This window comes from Callorhinus ursinus, unplaced genomic scaffold (assembly GCF_003265705.2).
Source record: "Callorhinus ursinus isolate GAN/ISIS: 27379988/994484 unplaced genomic scaffold, GSC_fseal_2.0 scaffold29, whole genome shotgun sequence".
NCBI classification, from domain to species: domain Eukaryota; kingdom Metazoa; phylum Chordata; class Mammalia; order Carnivora; family Otariidae; genus Callorhinus; species Callorhinus ursinus.
This window is the reverse complement of record NW_027397091.1, coordinates 946,753-965,463: the sequence shown is the minus strand read 5'-3', so window position 1 is coordinate 965,463 and position 18,711 is coordinate 946,753. Positions and strand designations below refer to the sequence as shown.

The window sequence follows — 18,711 nt, the reverse complement described above, 5'->3', positions numbered from 1 at the left end:
AAGCAGTTGGGGGGGGGGTGTTGAACAAGAGGCATATTTTAGTGAGGTTTCTTTCTTTCCTTCTTTCTTTCTCTCTCTCTCTTTCTTTTTTTTTTTAAGATTTTAAGTAATCTCTATACCCAATGTGGGGCTCAAAACCACAACTTTGAGATCAAGAGTCTCATGCCCCACCGACTGAACCAGCCAGGAACCCTAAGACATATTTTGATGTTGAAGAGTATGTGGAGGTATCCAGGTGGTGGGGTAGAAAATTTGTTTGAAGGGGCGCCTGGGTGGCTCAGTCAGTTAAGCATCTGCCTTCAGCTCTGGTCATGATCCTAGGGTCCTGGGATTGAGCCCCATGTCGGGCTCCCTGCTCAGCGGGGAGTCTGCTTCTCCCTCTCCCTCTGCCCTAACCCCCTTTCTCGTGCACTCTTCTCTCTTCCAAATAAATAAATAAAATTAGGGGGAAAAAAAAAGAAAGAAAAAATGGCTCAGAAGTTCAAGAGAGTCAGCAGCCAAACAGAGGTGGGTATTAGATGAGGTCTCTCAAAGAGAATACAGAGGAGAAAAAAAGAAGGGTCAAAAAGAGAATGTTGGAGATCTTCAGCATTATTCAAGTTCAGACAGAAAAAGCCTGGGAGGAAGACTAAGGACGAGCAGATGGAGAAGCAGAACTGAGAAATGGTGCCATGAAAAACAAGAATGGGAGTTTCAAGGAAGTAATCATCCACAGATTTGGCGAGAAACTATATTTAAGAGGCAGAAAGAAGAATAAGAGCCAGAGAAGGAATATTTAGAAAAGTGAGAAAAATCAAGAAATGAATGTCAGGAAATAACAGGAGAATTTCAAGGAGTGTGAAGTACTGTGGAGAGGTTCAAGAGGATGGGAGTCTGAGAAAAGGTCCATCAGAAAATGATAGGTGACCTTAATTCAACGAATATCTTAGCATCAACAAGGTCCCATGGCAAATAAAGAGAGGAAGAGATTGCACATGACTGTTGGTGCTAGAACGATCACTAAGTAGGTGGCAGCTGAGCTGCGCTTCAGAGGGTAGACCTGACCTGATGGATGGCTACAGAGGGTGAGAAAAAGCAAAGCCTGGTTAGGCAATGGCCAGGCCCCAGTGGGAGACTGTAAGGGCAAGAAGGATCTAAGGTTTTTCTCAGCCACCTTATTTTACCTCTTTCTTTGTTTTATCTCTACCATGGTACTTGTCCAAAAGAACTTTCTGAAACGATGAAAATGTTACATATCTGGACTAATATGGTAGTCTCTAGCCACATGTAGCTATTAAGCCTTAAAATGTTACTAGTATGACTGAGAAACTGAATTTTAAATAGTCCCATATGGCTAGTGGCTATTGTACTGAACAGCATAGCCACTTACTAGAACTTCCGTTAATTTTGGTGTAAACTGTCCTCTACCAACTAAAGGCCCCAAAAATGCATGGGCCGTCTCCTGTTTTATTCCTCTACATCCCCCTATCACCTAGGCCAATAAACATTTGCTGAATGGCTAAATAAATGGGCTTTGATGGGCCATAATAACATCAATTACTTTATAGTGCAGCAAACATCAAGATATTTTTACTAGGATCCCAAGGATGGAGGACACTTATTAAAACTTGGAGCTATGGAAATGTGTGCAGAGCATGTATAAGGCAATGGCACTAGGTCCCTGCTGAGGGTTCCTAGACCACTTTTCTGTGAATAATAGAGGAGCTCAGGCCCAACAACTGGGGGAGGAGATGAGCCAGCCTGGACCCTGTGAGGTGGCCAACTCTCTCTGGAGCCTGAATCCAAATTCACACTGAGAAGCGTGGCTTGAACCTAAGGTTCCCATCAGGCCTCAAGACAGAGGACCTTATTAGACTGTGGTATGTGTGTGTGTGTGTATGTACGTGTGTGCGTGCGTGTGTGTCGTTTGTGTGTGTGTGTGTGTGTGTGTGTGTGTGTGTGTGTGTGTGTGTAGCCTTCTCCAGTCTTTTTTATGCACATACACAAAAGGACTTCTTTAACAGGATCCCTGGATACTAAGTCATCAAGATGAAGGCCCTTAGTTATAAATGTACAAGGCAGATTGTATTTCTTTCAGGTGATAGTAATTACAGAAAAGTTACTGCGTTCTGATTAATCTATTTAGCATCTGGAAGAAAAAAAAAATCCAAATACACTAATGAATTCATGGTTAAGCCCGAAAGTAAAAAATTATCATTACTTTACCTTGTGCAGCAATGAATTTGTTCTTTTCCTGGTAGCCCTGAGGGTAGGGTGGGGGAGGAGTGAGGGATAAAAAGAAAGTCAGAACCAAAAATGGATAGGAATGAAATTTTTCAGACTCCCAACCAGTTAACAAAGCTTCCCTTGTGAAAAGGTCCAAGCAATTAACAAGATTTCCATTCTAGAAATTTCCAAAGGATTAGCTTTGGATACCAGGAATCAAAGATTATAATAAAAAATTATATAAATAATAATATAATAAAATATATAAATAATATAAATAAAATATGAAAATAATAAAAATTATTAATGAACACTGGTGTAAAAACATCCAAATACCAACACCTAGGCTAGACCCTGTTTCTGATGCTTTCTGAGCAGCTGACAACTAGGTCTTAGTGTTAACCCTCCAAGGTAGAAGCATATTATGGTGGTTCCAGGGATGAAGCTGGGCCCACATCCAGAAGGAAAAGAGGTTCGTTTCTTCTAAGGGGTTATTTCCTTGATAATGCTTTACTCAGGTGCAAAAACCTTCGGGGAAGAGCCTGTGGGTATGTGGAACAGTTCCCAGTGTCAGACAACAGGGTTCTCCATTACAGGTTGTGGAGGACAAGAAGCAAAGGGGCCTGGGAATGTCACTTAATAGATAAGGAGCCTCGGAAAAACTAACAACTGGCAGTATCTTTCTTTTTCAGTTTTTATTGTTTTAGTTATACATCTTTTCAACCTCACTGTTTAAACGTAGTGTTCACTTGAGAAGTCCTAGGTAAGTGAAAAATCATCTGATTTAAGGATTATAAATCACCCTCTGCTGCTTGAAGACAGCCATAAGATGGGCAATGAGGGAGGAGGCAGCTTCATAGATGGGACACCATGTCACACCAAGATGACGATGTGAAATACAAGTCTGCAAGGCAGTGGCAGAATAAAGGAAGGGGCCTGAGTCTGAGAAGCCACATCCTATTCCAGCTGAAACAAGAGCAGGGCAGGGTTGCTTCCTAGCACAGAAGGAGAAAGCTTTAGGCCCCGAGAGATGGACATATTTAAAGTCAGTAACAAGAAGCTTCCTAAAATTTTTCTTGAGAAGGAGAATTTAAGTTTCTACAAATATTTTTAATCATTAGAAGACAGAAACTGAGAAAGGCTTAATTTGTTTATAACTAAACTTGTCATTAAAACTGAGAAACTCTTGGAATGTGTTAAGCCATATCATATCCCTGCTCCACGAGAAGGCACTAATTTCTCACAGGAGCATGTGGGCCATGAACAGCTTAAAAGCACTGTTGGGAGGGCCCAGCCCCAAAGTGCTTCCTATCCCAACCAAGAGTGTGCCATATGTCCCCTATGAACGCATGCTGACATTGTGATATGGCCGCACTGTTTAACCAATAAGGTATAACTGGAATGAGGCAAATCTGCTCTTGTGTTATGATCAAGGGAAAGAAAAATGTGGCTCCCTGGTTCCTGAGATGTCTCTGGATTCTGAAAGTTAAATCCTAAGCTAGCTCTAGGGGGGAGCTACATTCCTATCAGTTAAAAATTAAAACACTTCTAAAGACCCTACTCTGAAGACATCTAGAGGTAAGTGAGGAAACTGGTCCCTCTTAAGACTCTAGGCTGGAAGCCCACTTGCCAACTGTGTCACTGTCTGTTTCATCACCTCCTGTGACCAATGTCAGGTTTGCTTTTGGACCTTTGTGTTTTCCAAACCACAGGTCTCATTCTCCCCTGCCTGTGGCCACCATTCCATGGTGCTGGGTACCACTTCTCTTCAAGATGCCCATATGATCTTAGCTCTCTGCAAGAAGGGTTTGGTAAGGGATTGCCAAGCATAGAAATGGGGATTAACTGTAAATGGACAATAAGGTTCTTATTGGGGTGAACAAAATGTTTTAAGAGTAAGAGGTGGGGTGCCTGGGTGGCTCAGTAGGTCAAGCATCTGACTTCGGCTCAGGTCATATCTTGGAGCCTCTGTGTTGGGCTCCACGCTCAGCAGGGAGTCTGCTTGTCCTTCTCCCTCTGCCCCTCCCCCCACTCGTGCCTTCTCTTTTTCTCTCACTCAAATAAATAAAACCTTAAAAAAAAAAGTAAGAGGTGCAAGTTTCTTTGAGGTTATGAAAATATTCTAAAGACTAGTGATGATCGTACATATCTGTGAATATACGAAAAACCAGAGTCGTAAACTTTAAATGGGTGAAAATTATGGTATGTGAATTACACCTCAATAAAGTTGTTTTGTGACCTGCTTATCTCACTTAGCAGAATGTCTTCAAAGTTGTAACATGTATCAGAATTTCCTCTCTTTTTTGAGACTGAATAATAGTCCATTATATGCATATACAACACTTTACTTATCCATTCATCCACTGAAGGACACTTCGGTTGATTCCACCTTTTGGCTACTGTGATTAATGCTGCTGTGAACATGGTGTGCAAATTCTATAGGTATTCTCTTCGTACATCCTGCTTCAGTACTCAGGCTTACTCTTGCTAGCTTGTGCTCACTTGTGCGCTTTTTTACTTTCTTTACTGGCTCCTCACACAGCCTACAAAACATATTCAAATCTCTTGGCCCATTTCTGTGAACATTCTCTAAATCACCACTAAAAAACCTCCTCCCAGTTTCAGCTCTTCCCTCAGGCTTTGGTTCATACTAAATATAACTAACCAGACTTACCTGGTGTCAGATATTCTTGTCTTGTTCTTCTCCCTTACTTTTACCAAAGATGGCAAGACCTGCTTTTGTTCTTGGTTATCTGAATAAGCTCAAAAAGGATTCACTGACTCTTACAGAAAAGTACACATTTAGATTTGCATGGGAAATCTTTGGGAATGACGACAGGGTAAGCATAAGAATACATATGAAACTATCTGATCTGTAAAAAAAAAAACTGTTTTGGTCTTGGGGCGCCTGGGTGGCTCAGTCATTTAGCACCTGCCTTCGGCTCAGGTCATGATCCTGGGGTCCTAGGATCGAGCCCCACACTGGGCTCCCTGCTCAGCAGGGGAGCCTGATTCTCCCTCTAGCTGCCGCTCCTCTGCTGTGCTCTGTCAAATAAATACAATCTTAAAAAAAATTTTTTTTGGTCTCTTAAAAAATTTAGACTCCTCAGAGAAAACTTGAAATGACAAATATTCTTTCTAATGTGCAGCTGGGAAGGAGCCAGTAGATGGTGGCCAATAGTCATTCAAGGTAATAATGAGAAAAGCTTAAGTTCCTTACATTGATGAATGAAGCATTGATGTAATCAGAATCTGGAACTCCTTCAACCGGTGTAAGATGGACTCTAGAGTGATCATCTAGGGAAAAAAAAAATTAATGTTTCAGTTAATGATACAATCAGGCCAGTTGAGACATCTGTGCCTGCATGCACAGAGACACACATGTATTAAGATGTTACTGCAACATTGTTTATAACAGGGGCGCCTGGGTGGCTCAGTCGTTAAGCGTCTGCCTTCAGCTCAGATCATGATCCCAGAGTCCTGGGATCGAGCCCCGCATCAGGCTCCCTGCTCAGCGGGAAGCCTGCTTCTCCCTCTCCCGCTTCCCCTGCTTGTGTTCCCTCTCTCTGTCAAAAAATAAATAAAATCTTAAAAACAAAAACAAAAAACATCATTTATAACAGCAAAAATCTGGACACATCTTAACCATCATTCAGAGACTAGTTAAATAAAGATAGATCCATAACATGGAACAGTAAGCAGTTGATAAAAAGTAAGTATTTGTTTCTTGACAGATGAACTGCCAATATACATTGTTTTGTTTTTAAAAGATTTTATTTATTTATTTGACAGAGAGAGACACATTTAGAGAGGGAATACAAGCAGGGGGAGCGGGAGAGGGAGAAGCAGGCTTCCTGTGGAGCAGAGACCCTCATGTGGGGCTCGATCCCAGGACCCTGGGACCATGACCTGAGCTGAAGGCAGATACTTAATGACTGAGCCACCCAGGCGCCCCTGCCAATATACACTGTTAAAAGAAAAAAGTCAGAGCAATGTAATAAGGATACCAATTACATTTTAAAAATATGGGTAATATATGTACACGTATATTCATACGTGAATAAGAAGGCATTAAGTATCTATAAATGCCTCATATAGTGGTCTCTAATATATTATGCACCCAAAAACACAACAGAAATTCTTTTAAAGGATAAATTTTTTTGAAAAGGCCATTAAAAAAAAAACAAAGCAAAGTTCAAACATTTTGCTGTCATATCCCACTGGATTATACATATATCCCATTCTGGAGACCATTGGCTTAGACAAATGTCTGTTACGAAGTTATAAATCAACTGATTAGCAATGACTAACTCTGGGAAGGGGCTATGAAGAGAACTCTGTATTAGGATTTCTTTGCCATAAGCACTACAAAACACCATTAACAACCACGCACATCCTATCTGGTTCCAGTGAAACAGCTCCTCTTGACTTAGAAACTTTAGGCATGCCACAAAAACCTGGTCAACCTCCCTGACTGAACTTTATGAGCACCTGGGTCACTCTGGGTGACCATAAAGGCTCTTCTAGCCCAAAGGCTTGACCCCACTCTTACTACCAGCTCTCCTATGATCAACCACAAGATTCTTCCCACCCTCAAAAAATCTGGCTAGAGATGCAGTTTCAGATTATATGCCAGGAAACTCTGCAAACACTCACAAGGCAAGATGTTTACATATCGATTTTTTTCCTTGTTTTCCTCCTTGGAGGCAGCTTCACAGGTGGCTTGGATAGGACAAGCAGGGAGAGCCTAAATGGTTAAGAGAAATTAGAAGAAGTTACTAATAGGGATAAACAACAACCATGCAAAATGCTGCACCATTCCCTGACAGCAAGTTCTACCCTAACTTGGGGGACAAAGATGGGCCCAGGTAAACACTTGCAGCCTAACACAGAGAGTGCACCTCTCCTCTAAACAGCCTGCAAGCTCCTTAGAGTTTAACACCAAGAATCCCCTGGGGGCGGAACGCCCTTACTGTTACTATAAGCGCAGCACGCTCTTTATGATTACTGTGTGGTTAGGGACCTGTTACAATGCAGGGTCAAAATGGACCACCCCTGTAAACAAGAATGGCCACATAACTGAAGGGATAGGCCATTTATCCCCATGTTAACTAACATGCGAAGATGAGAAGCATCTCAGAGTGAACCACACAGGAGGGGTCTGGATGGTCAGCTGAGTTAGGCCCTCTCTAAGGACCTGAAGGGAATGACAGCCCAGCTTCTAGTATCATGCGGCAAGGAAGCAAGGACAGGCAGGTGGGTGGGAGAATATACAAGGATGCAGCAGTTAGGAAGCAGAGGATTAGAGTGAGGGGACATTGAACCTGCAGCAGTTTTGGGGCAAATGTAAATTAGCTAGCACTGGGAAGCGTGGGGATAAAAATAAATGGTTTGACATGAGACAGTCTGGACTGTATGAACTTGAGAAAATCTGTTGAACTTTCTAGGACCACATTTCCTCATCTGTAAAACTGGGTTAATAATATCTGCCACGTAAGAAGTAAATACCATAATCTCAAGTCTAACACAGAGTAAGTATTCAATAAATTAGTTTTATAGGATTGGGAAGCTAAGCTTTACTATTTGAACCACTTTCCTCTTATGTATTCCATATATTCAAAAATAAGAAAGCAAAAAAGGAAATAGTTCAAAATTCCAAACTAGACAACCTTTCTGACAAGTGATTTGGAAATACGTTTTATGAGCCTTAAAATATCTATACTTTGACCTAGCAACTCCACTTCTGAGAATCTAGCCTAAAGAAATAAAAATCTCTTTGTTCACATTATTTATCGTTGTTTGGAATGACCCAAAACTGAAAACAACCTTAGTATTCAGCAGTAGGGGAACAGTTAAGTAAATTATGGTTCATGTATTACTTTTCATTTGTTTTTTCAAGATACAGATTAGGTACCTATTAGGTACCAGGATAAATACAGAGCAAATAGTGGTGAATCAATCATATACATGGTTCTTGTTCTCAAGGACAATACAAACTTGTGAAAGACATTAAACAAATAAAACATAAATTACATAACATGATAAATATAATGAAAGAACAGAATGCTATTACAGAAGTATCAGAAAGCCCAAGAAATACCCAAATTTAGATTAAGGGTAGGTCTCTATGAGGAAGGAGGAGTGTGAAAAATAGTATTCAAGGCACAGAGACCAGCATCTATGATGACCTAGAGGCAGGAGAAGGCCTGGCAGTGTGAGCTAACAGAAAGGTCAGTGAGGGTATTATATGACAATGTGGGTAGTGGGGATGGCAAGAGGAAGTGGACGAGAGGGGTTTGGAAAGGTTAGACCATACAAGTCCATGTAGGTCCCTGACTAGGGAGTTTGAATCTTAAGTGCATGAGGAAACCATTCAAGGTTTTTCAACTGCAATCCAGTTTACATGTTAAAGAATCACTCTGGCTGCTATGTGGAAAAGGGACCAGGAGGAAGGCAAGAATAGGAACATGGAAGGATGATGGTATAAGGAAAGATACATCTGACATACATTCTCGAGTTAGATATGGAATGAAGGGAAGGTGGGTTGGGGAGAGAAAGAGACAGGAATAAAGGATGACTCTCGGGTGTCTAACTTTGATAATAATAAAAAAATATCATTAAATAAAAGAAATGCCAGCCTAAAAGCAACTTATTTTTCCAGACAAATGCAAAAGCTTTAAGAAGGGAGCAAATACATTTCCTGGGAACCAGCAAGATAATGGTAGGAGAAATTAAAGTGGAAGACCGTAATAGGAGTCAGGGTCTCATAGTCCGTCTGCCTTCAGTTACTCAAGAGAGTCTCCTTTCAGAGGTAAAATGCTGCTGGTTCTGTATGTCATTTTACTGAGAGAGGCAATTCCTTGGACCCTATGCTGCCAATACATAAAGGGGAAAAGAGAGTTTCCTGGGCTGGACTCTTATGCACAGAACAGAGACCTTACTTAAGACTAGAATTTCCCAATTCACCTTTGGTTTGCCTTCTTCCAGACAAGGTAGATTACGATAGGTTTCCGCCCTGGTGCAGGGCAGGATGAGATACAAGTTTTTAATGCCCTCATAACTAAGCCAGAGGCATTATTTTCCCTGTACACCCTTGTCTAAAACGATGTAGAAAAGAAGTAGTGACAGCAAGACTCTTGAAAATAGTCCTCCGGGGTCAGTTACGACAATGACCACACCTCATAGTCCTATCAGCATTCCTAGCTCCCCACAGTCATGATGAAGAAAAACTAGGGTCTCCACCCAGGCTGAGACCCCTAAAAGGAAAGTCAGGAAGAAAACAGGAGCCATTGTTTGGCAAGAGAAAACAAAGGGCTTGCTCTAGAGAACCTGGTGTTACATGCAAAGGGTCAGACTGAAGAGCCTATGGCAGGGATGAAAACAAGGTGAACCCTATTCTTTTAGTTTCTACTCTGAAAAACCTAGCTCAGAGAGCTAGGCACAAGCAGTTGATCCAGAAGGCTACCAGATGTTAAAATCTCTAGAAACACTAGGTGGCATCAAAGACCATTTCATCCCTTGCTTAAGCCTTTACTGGGGATAAGGCTATGTATGAAATCATTTTTTTAAAATGTCAAGTTTTTTAAAAAATTGTTTTTCAATCTTTACATTTATAAAAAAGAAGGATATCCATCGCACAACTTAACTTAGAAGCACTCTTTGGGCCCTTTCTCTTCATAGCCTCTTTTTTTCCCCTCCCACAAGTAAACTTAGAATTTTGTGTTATCATCACTTTATTTGTATACCATATACTTTGTATCCTCAAACAATATACATATTTTTTGTTCAGTCTATTTTTTGATAAAAGTGGAATCATAATCAAATGCTTTTTTTTCTTGCCCAACATTATATTCTGAAGATTCACTCAGGCTGTTCCAGGTATCCAAAGTTCATTCACTTGAACTACTCTGAAGCACTCTGTTTTGAGACCATACCAATATTTATTTATCCATTCTACTACTGATGAATATTTGGGTTGTTTACAGTTAATAATCCTGTCTCAAACACTAATCTGTGTTTCCTCATGCACATGTACAAGCATTTCAAGTATGAGAATCTTTACCCTTACCAGATAAGGCCAAACTTTTTTCGAGATAATTGTACCAATTTACACTCCCACCAGCCATATGAAGTGTTCCAGTTGTTCTGGATCTTCACCAACGTTTGCTACTGTCAGACTTTAAATTTATCAAATGTAGGCTTAATTTACATTTCTCTGATTATTAATGAAGTTCACCATCTTTCCATAGTTTACTGGTCAAAAGGGTTCCCTCTTCTGTGCAGTACCTAGTCAGGTGTTTCCCCTATTTTTCAAAAGGATTGTTTATTTTCTTATTAATCTGTGGGAGTTCTTTATATATTCTAGATATTCATCCTTTGTCAGTACAAACGTTACAAATATATTTTACTAAGCCTGTGGCCTGCCCTTTCTTGTTTATTTATGGACAGAAGTTTTGCATTATAATGTAGCCAAGTTGATTGATCTTTCCTTTATCAACATTTTAAATCTTAAGAAATCCTTTTTTACTGTGAGATCATAAGCATACTTCCATTATTGTCTCTATGTTTCACTGTTTTGTCTTTTAAATTCCAGTATCTACACCAACTGGGACCAGTTTTTTGTTTGGGATGAGACAAGAATTCAATTTCATTCTTCCCATAGGGTTACCAACTGTCCCAGCACTACTCATTGTGAAGACCATCCTTTCCCCCACCAAACTGCACAGCATTTCTGCCATAACAGGTTTCCATCCACACATGAGTGCTTTGGGACTATTTTGTTCCAATGGTCAATGCATCTATCCCAGCGCCAATACAGAACTGTCTTAATTTTATAATAACTCTTTATATCTGGTAAGGCAGGTCTCCTCACCTTGTTCTTCTTCTTCAGGAATGTCTTGGCTATTCTTGAATCTTTTTCTCCTCCATATATATTTTAGAATCAGCTTGTCAAGTTCCACAAAAAACCTGTTGGGATTTTTATTGGAATTGCATTGAATCTATATATCAGTTTGGGGAGAATTGACATCTTTACAATACTGAGCCTTCTAATCCACTGACCTTAACTCTTTACTAGTTTAGGATTTTTCTTTTATGTCTTCAAATATTTTTATAATTTTCTCCAAAGATTTTATAAATATTTTGTTAAATTTATTCCTAAGTACTCTACACTTTGGATGCTATTGTAAATGGCATCTTTTAAAAATTATTATTAGATTTTTTGATCATGGCTTATGTATAGAAATGCATTAATTTTTTTTCTTGTTTTTGTATCTATCAACCTTGCTAAAGTAACTTATTAATTCTAATAATATATCTGATGAGTATTTGGATTTCTCCAAGGACAATATTCTCCTCTGAAAAAAATGCATATTTTGTTTCTTCCTCCTCAATCCTTAATACATTTCCTTTTTTGCCTCATTATGCTGCCTAAGATCTCCAGTACAGTGCTGCATCTCATTCTTTTCTAACTCTGACACTCTAACTTCAGAGTCATCAATGCCCGAGCACTCTGCCATGACGGGGAATCTATTCCCTTTTAAGGAAGTTCATCACATCTTGGAAAGTTCTGTTTAGAAGGACACAAAAGCCAGATACATATTTCTTTTCTATTTCCCTTGTCCTGACTAGTGGAAAACCCAGAGGTCAGCTGGAGCATTCTCTGTCCCTTGGAAACCCTTAACCCCCAATTCCCTGGACTGTTGAATTCCAAAGCCCCTGACACAGTTCCTGCTGATTCCCACAGGCCTTCGGCTCTGATTCATTTATTTCAAGACAACTTGTCAATGTAGAGGCAACTTGGCCTCCACCTCACTCCAATGCCACACAGTTCTGTCACCAGATACACACACATGCTTCTCCACCTGGAAGTCCAAGAATTAAGCTGTCTCTACAAGGATGCAGACTTGCAGTGGGGAGGGTGTCACATCTTGCAACGCACACATCTGGATCATCTCACTGGCTCCACTCTTCCCTCTCTTCTCTGTCCTATCCCCTTTTCCTCAGGAACTAAATTTTGCCGCTTTTTTCTTATACCTCGGACATGCTCTAGGGACCTCAATAGGTGGCTTTTTAAAGTGTTTCTTTTAGATAAATTTACTGCTTCTAAGACAAAAGCTGGTCAATAAAAAAATCCAGCTTATAACTCTAGGATGAAGGCCATCGCCTGGAAATTTCAACCACGGTGGGGCTTCACGGAGAAGCTGCACACTCTCCTTTTAGCCTGTCAAATATCTGAATACAGCTGTCATGTCTTACGCTTATTACTCCTTCAGCTGTTCACCCCCATGGTCCAATTTTTCTCCACAACAACTTCGCATTTAATGATATTCCTTTTCACAGAGACTTGATCACAAGACTCCTGGCACAACTCAAGCTGGGGACATCAACTCTTTATTCTATATCTTATGTATTCATTAAAGTACAGTGGATATTATGCTAAAGCTAAGCTCCATTAGTTTCACTTACCATATTAAAAAACTGCTTTTTAAAATGTTATGAAAAGAATATGCTTGTTATAAAAGTCAAGTAATTCAGTAAAAAGTGGAAGTTCCCTATCATGTTTCTGATGTCTTTTACCCCCCTCATAGAAAGCCACTGCTCATAGCTCACAGTATTTTTCCAGACTTTAAAAAGTACTTTTGGGGGCACCTGGCTGGCTCAGTTGGTGAAGCATGCGACTCTTGATCTTGGGGTTGTGAGTCTGAGCCCCATGTTAGGTATAGAGATTACTTAAAAAAATAAAATCTTAAAAAAAAAAGTATTTTTTTAAAAGGAGGATTATATCAGGTATAGTCCCCTGCAATGTCTTTTCTCCCATAACAATGACTTAGAGACCTAGGTTAAGACATTTATTTTAATGATAGTATAGAATTTCATAACAGATGCAAGAAATCATTTAGCCAATCTGCTATTTGATAGATATTTGCTTTTCATTTTACTTTCTTTGCTATTATAAATAATGCTGTAATGAACAACCTTGTGCAAATACATATTTGGTTTTCTGTCAGAGTCCCAGAAGTTAGGTCAGTGTAAACATTGAAATTTGATAGATATTGCCAAGTCATCCTTCCAATGCTATATCAATTTAAACTTGCTCTACTTGTGCATAAGAATATCTGTATCCCCAGATCTTTGCCCATACCTGATACCAATCTTCTTAAATTTTCAAATCTAACAGGCCCAAAATAATGGTCATTTTTAATCTGCAGCTCCTTGATTACTATATGTAGTTGAGCTTCTCATAGGTTTACAGACCATTTGTTTTCCTGTAAACTACTAAGTTTTCTACTGCAATGTTTACTGTCTCACAGGTCTGCAGCAGCTATATATTATGAACAAGTCTCTTTCTACCTGTGGCAAACAGTTTCTCAGAGTTGGCCACTTTTTTTTTTTTTAAAGATTTTATTTATTTATTCCAGAGAGAGAGAGCACGTAAGTGAGCACAAGTGGGGGAAGCAGAGGGAGAGGGAGAAGCAGACTCCCCACGGAGCAGTGAGCCTGAGGAGGGGCTTGATCCCAGGACCCTGAGATCATGACCTGAGCTGAAGGCAGACACTCAACCCACTGACCCCCCCAGGTGCTCAGCTGGCCACTTTTTTATGGTGTCCTTTTTCATAGGAATATTAATATTTTAATGTATTTATTATCTTCCAATATATTCCATTGTGCCTTCTGAATCTTGTGTTCTGCTTAAAAAGGCCTTCCTAACCCCATGATTATAAGCATATTATTCTGATAATAGACACAAATCGGTGTGTTTGCCCTAAGTGTTGTTGTTGTCTTCCCTGCCAGGGCTGGATGCAGGCACGGCTGCATCTGGGCCACACTGTGCCAAACCGGATTCTCAGGACTGTGAAACCAACAAAGAACAGAGGCTTCCCTATAGGGCCCCAGAGCCACCAGGATAGGGCCTGTTCTGCCCAAGGTTTGGTAGTCTACCTCAGGTTTTGATTCTGTCAGCTTCCCCAGAGTCTTCCCAATTGATGGTTTGGAGTTTTTTTATTTGTTTTTTTAAATTTGCTTGAGTTGACTTATTTTTAAATAAAAGATCTTAACTGACCTAGCAGTTTTGTATGAGAGAGGTGTTGTGGTTGGGAGACTGAGGGGAGAAATGTGGGTGATGTGAACCTGATTACTGGGTTCAGATGAAGGGAAAGGAACTGTCAACCAGTTTTCAGGATGGGAAAGAGCAAGCCACTCCTAGTTCACAACTGCACAACAGTTACTCCAGTTACTGTTTGCAATCGCCTGGGGTATGTTCGAACTGGTGGGAAAGAGGTAGGGGAATCCAAATTAAAAGGAGATGATGGAATGTTGAAACCAAGGGGTAGCGTAATTCTGACAATATCAGATAATGAAATAAGGAAAAGCCCAGCTCTAACATCAAATGTTTATCTCCAAAGACAGCACAAAACCTAGGGCCTTTCTGACCGTGCTGTGTATTTTGCTGAACCAAAGGTTAAGATTTCAGTATCTTGCTGGCTGCTGAATGTTAATCCCATGTTTCCTGGGCCGCTCACGTGAAAGCCAGGGCCTTAAGTGAGACGACAGTGGTGCTGAAACAGAGGAGTTGGAGAAAGCCAACTGCTAAAACTCTCTAGTATGCTCTCTACTGCACCCTGCTTTCATGAGGAAGACAACTGCCCCGCGACTCAGCTCTCATCGCTCACGGACAATCAGGATGCAAGCACAACACAATGTGGAGGTTAAAATACATAAACAAAAAGAAAAGCAAAGGGCTAATACTTAGAGGAAAATGCAGGAATTCTTTGAGTTGGATCATCAAAAATCGTAGGACCAGCTGTTGATACAGATTTTGGAGATCTTAGATCACAGAGGGAAGAGCATCATTTTTGGATAAGGCCAAATTTCTACTTATGATATGGTTAACTCTTCTGCACATAATGTAACAGCTCAAGATACTGGCCACAAAATGGCAGGCTAGGTTGGCCAGTGAAACCTGGACTGAATGCTAAATTCAGCTAGGTAACCATGAAAAGCCAGAAAACCCTTGACACAAAGTGGGGGCTATCAGTGCTACCGGGGCTCCAAGAGGCTCAACCTTCCTGCAGACACCTTCATTGTGCCCCTGATGGGATCCACCACATGTGCTTTGCCAGAGAGGGCACACATGTGAGCAAAGCACTGGAATCTTTCAGAAGTGCTTTCGTGACTGTCTTCACCAGAGTGAGATGCTCGTGGAAGGGACTAGCTTCAAAATGGGATTCTCATCCTCCCTTCGGATGGAAGGAGCCTCAGAGGCCATAGTCACCAGGGCTTAGACAATTCTAGTTGTGGATAAGTCATTGTGAAGCTCCCAACAATGGAAATGGGAGGCAGCCAGCACAGGTGAATTAAGGGGGCCTGACTATACTGCCACGCTAGAGAAAGGGTCCCTTTGCATCCAACTGCCAGCGTGGGTCAGTTCATGACCTGGAACCCTTCAATGTTAGGCATGTGTAAGGAAGAACTTCACATAACATCAACACTCATATACCATGAACTTCCTCTTCCTCTTCTCTTAAGAATCTACACCCATTTACCATGGTAACTCTACTGGGTAAAGGAAAATACACCTTTGGGGATCTACTAGGTTCCAGCCTTGAGCTACCTAATTCCTGGGAACCCAGAATGCCACTATTTTATGCTAGTTAGAATGGAGCCTTTGCAGGCCAGGTGATGGATAGCTATCTACAACAAGTGGCAGAATACTCACACTGGTCTCTTAAGCCAATGGACAAGAAGGACCATTAAAATAGCAAGAGCAAATGCAAGCTGGAGCAGTAATCTCTTTACCAAAAGGCTAAGCTGAGTTACAGAAGTCCTAAGTCTCTAGGTGAGTTACAGAGGTCCTAAGGGCTACAGAAGATTACAAGGTGCAGGATAATGAGACAGTACATTTACATGTGTGAGTTTAGTGATGGTGTGAAGCGAGTGCCCAGTGATTACTAGTATTAGCTATTCTGATGCTTTCTATCACCACCTCCCCACATGCAAGCTATAAAAGAGACTAGCACAAGAGACCAACAGTGTTTAAGGATGTCAGTGGATTATAATATATGAATCATGTAGAACTGCTGATTTGCAGGTGCTTTTCCAGATGCACTCTCCTTTCCTACCTGGAATATAGCTATTGATTAATAGCTATATTCTTTTCCTTTATGGTGCACAAAGACTACATGAAGCAGTTCCCATTCTCGTGGCAGGAGCAGCCTCAGTGATAAATCATACTGACATCTCTCTGATGTGATCTGGTTCATCAGGATTTTGTCTGTTTCACAGGACATCACCCTGACAACTATGCTGATGACATCAAGCCGAAAGGACTTGAAGAGCAGGTATTTATGTATGTTAGATGTACATGCTGGACATAAAAATACAGTGGCCTGCCACTTCTGCCAAGTTTTCTCAAAGTCAAAGGCCTGTGGCATGTCAGGATATCCCCTCCAGCATAAAAGACATGTTGCTGTTCCTTGTCTATTCCCCCCCCATCCCTTAGGAAGGACTGATGCTTATTGAGCCATTTTGGATTTTGAAGACAGCATATACCACATGCTGGTGTCCTGATTCATTTATTAAGTGACCTGAAAAGAGAAGGCGGTCCAGTTAACCCAGGCCACAGGAAAAATAGGCTCTGGTTGATCTTGTGGGGCCCTAAGTGTCTGTGCTTAAGGCTGGAGCAGGAAAATCATAATGAAAAACTTTAGGATTTGGGGACAAAACCATGATCCTAGCAGCAAGATCATGTTCCGAGCTTAGCACTGGGCTCTGGTAGAGACTATATGCCTGACCATGGGTCACTAGATATCCAAGTGACTTCAGCTGTCCATCAACTAAGTATCACACGATTCCATAAGCCACAAATTTGGACATGTCCAAAAGAATTCTACCTTCAGATGGAAGTGATATGTACAGAACACTTGCCACATAGCCACTCCTTCAACAGACACATGAATTCCCAATGATATCAACAGTTAACGGAAGAAAAAAGTCCAGCCTAGTGCACAAATGGCTCTGTGAGATAAACTGGCCCACTCTAGTAGAAGTGGACTGCCTTGGGATAATCTACTTAAGGGATGACTCTGAATGAGTATAAAAGAGAAATCCTTCCAGGAAACAGAACTTCAAGTAAGGTATCACACTACCTCACTGGAGGTCAGGATCTAAGCCGATCCCTGGATGGTGGATAACTGGAACAAGACAGACAGGCAATATTTATGCTCTATGTGTATGCTCACCAGACAGCACTCACTGTTAAAAACCCAGCAGATGTTGCTGAGCCCTTTCCTTCACTACCCCAGTGCTGGCCCAATGAGCCCACGAACATAGTGGCCATGGTAGCATGGCAATGGGCTCTCACCACAATATTTGTTTCAATTTGCCTACCGTGCCTCTAGAATACCACCTCCATCCAGGGATTAGTAAATTGTAAAAAGCATTCCAGTAGGAATGCTTTCCTCAGGCAATATTCCTCCAAACAACTCACTTCACAGAAAAAGAAGTTTGGCCATGGGGTCACATACCCTATTTCCCAGAAGCGGTGGGCACTATAGATTATGAAACAGTAGAGTGCCTACTGGGGATCTAGCTCTGGTGCTAAGGCTGGGGTGTTATCTTGGGGGATGAGGTAAATGTTCTCAATCAATAATGAGCATTAAACAGTGCCATTTTTCCAAAAGCCAAAAAATGAGTCCAAGTTACTCCATTAACTCTTGCCTAGTAAATGGTCTCCTACTTTAACTCTTGCTTCCTTCCTATCTATTCTCCGCTTGTAGCTAGTGATTCTCAGAGTAAAAATCTGACCACACACTCTCCACTCCCCTAAGCTCTTCAGTGACAGAACTGAAATGAGGGGTGACTCACCTACCCAATAACTATTCCTCCCTTCCTCCTTGCTACTATGGCTCCCATTCTGTGGGGCTGACTGCCTATCCCCTACATGACACAGGAATGATCTGGATTGATCTGAGTCAGTTGCAGTAAGCCTATTTTTCTCTTATTTGTGACTGAGTTAAGAAGGAGCATGCAACAAGGCAAGTTTTCAGAAGCTCTTGGGACAGTTTTCCTCGCTGAAAAAGGGAGACACGCAGGAAGAAAGTCATCCTTTTCCCACTGGACCTCGTTATACCTCCATGTGGCACTTAGAACTGGGGAAGCCATTTTGGCAACAAGAGGGGAGCTAGGCTAAGAGACAAAGCTGACACATGGCTGAGTGGGAGACGTAAAGGAAACTGAGAGTTTAATAATGCCCAAAGTTGATGAATTAGCCAACTCTGGAACTGTTCCTCTATGTCCATCCCCTCTCTCTAATCATTACCACTTTATGTCAACCTATCAGCACCTCTGCTGTTAAACTGTTGAAGCCCCTTACGTACTCCCTGCATCTACTCTGTCTCCCCACGGGTTCTTCTCTATTTAGCAGCCAGAGGTATTTTTTCCAAAATATAAATCTGGTTGGTCCATGGCTTTTCACTTCACTTAAGATAATCCACAACGTCTACTGTT

The 18,711-nt window shown here is 41.1% G+C and overlaps 1 protein-coding gene across 8 annotated transcripts in view; it reads right to left on the bottom strand.

Moving 5' to 3' along the window:
* The window catches only part of PTPRA (protein tyrosine phosphatase receptor type A), a 159,283-nt gene that overhangs the window by 25,351 nt on the left and 115,221 nt on the right, over positions 1–18,711 (bottom strand). For 7 of the 8 annotated variants that reach the window (XM_073878317.1, XM_073878316.1, XM_073878318.1 and 4 more), the window contains 3 exons: positions 6,862–6,952; positions 5,426–5,502; positions 2,206–2,242 (listed from right to left, as the gene is read on the bottom strand). In XM_073878317.1, coding sequence (XP_073734418.1) covers positions 2,206–2,242; positions 5,426–5,502; positions 6,862–6,952 — 205 coding nt within the window. Of the gene's footprint in view, positions 1–2,205; positions 2,243–5,425; positions 5,503–6,861; positions 6,953–11,077; positions 11,113–18,711 lie in introns of those variants that run through there. The other variant, XM_073878320.1, reaches the window with a different exon arrangement.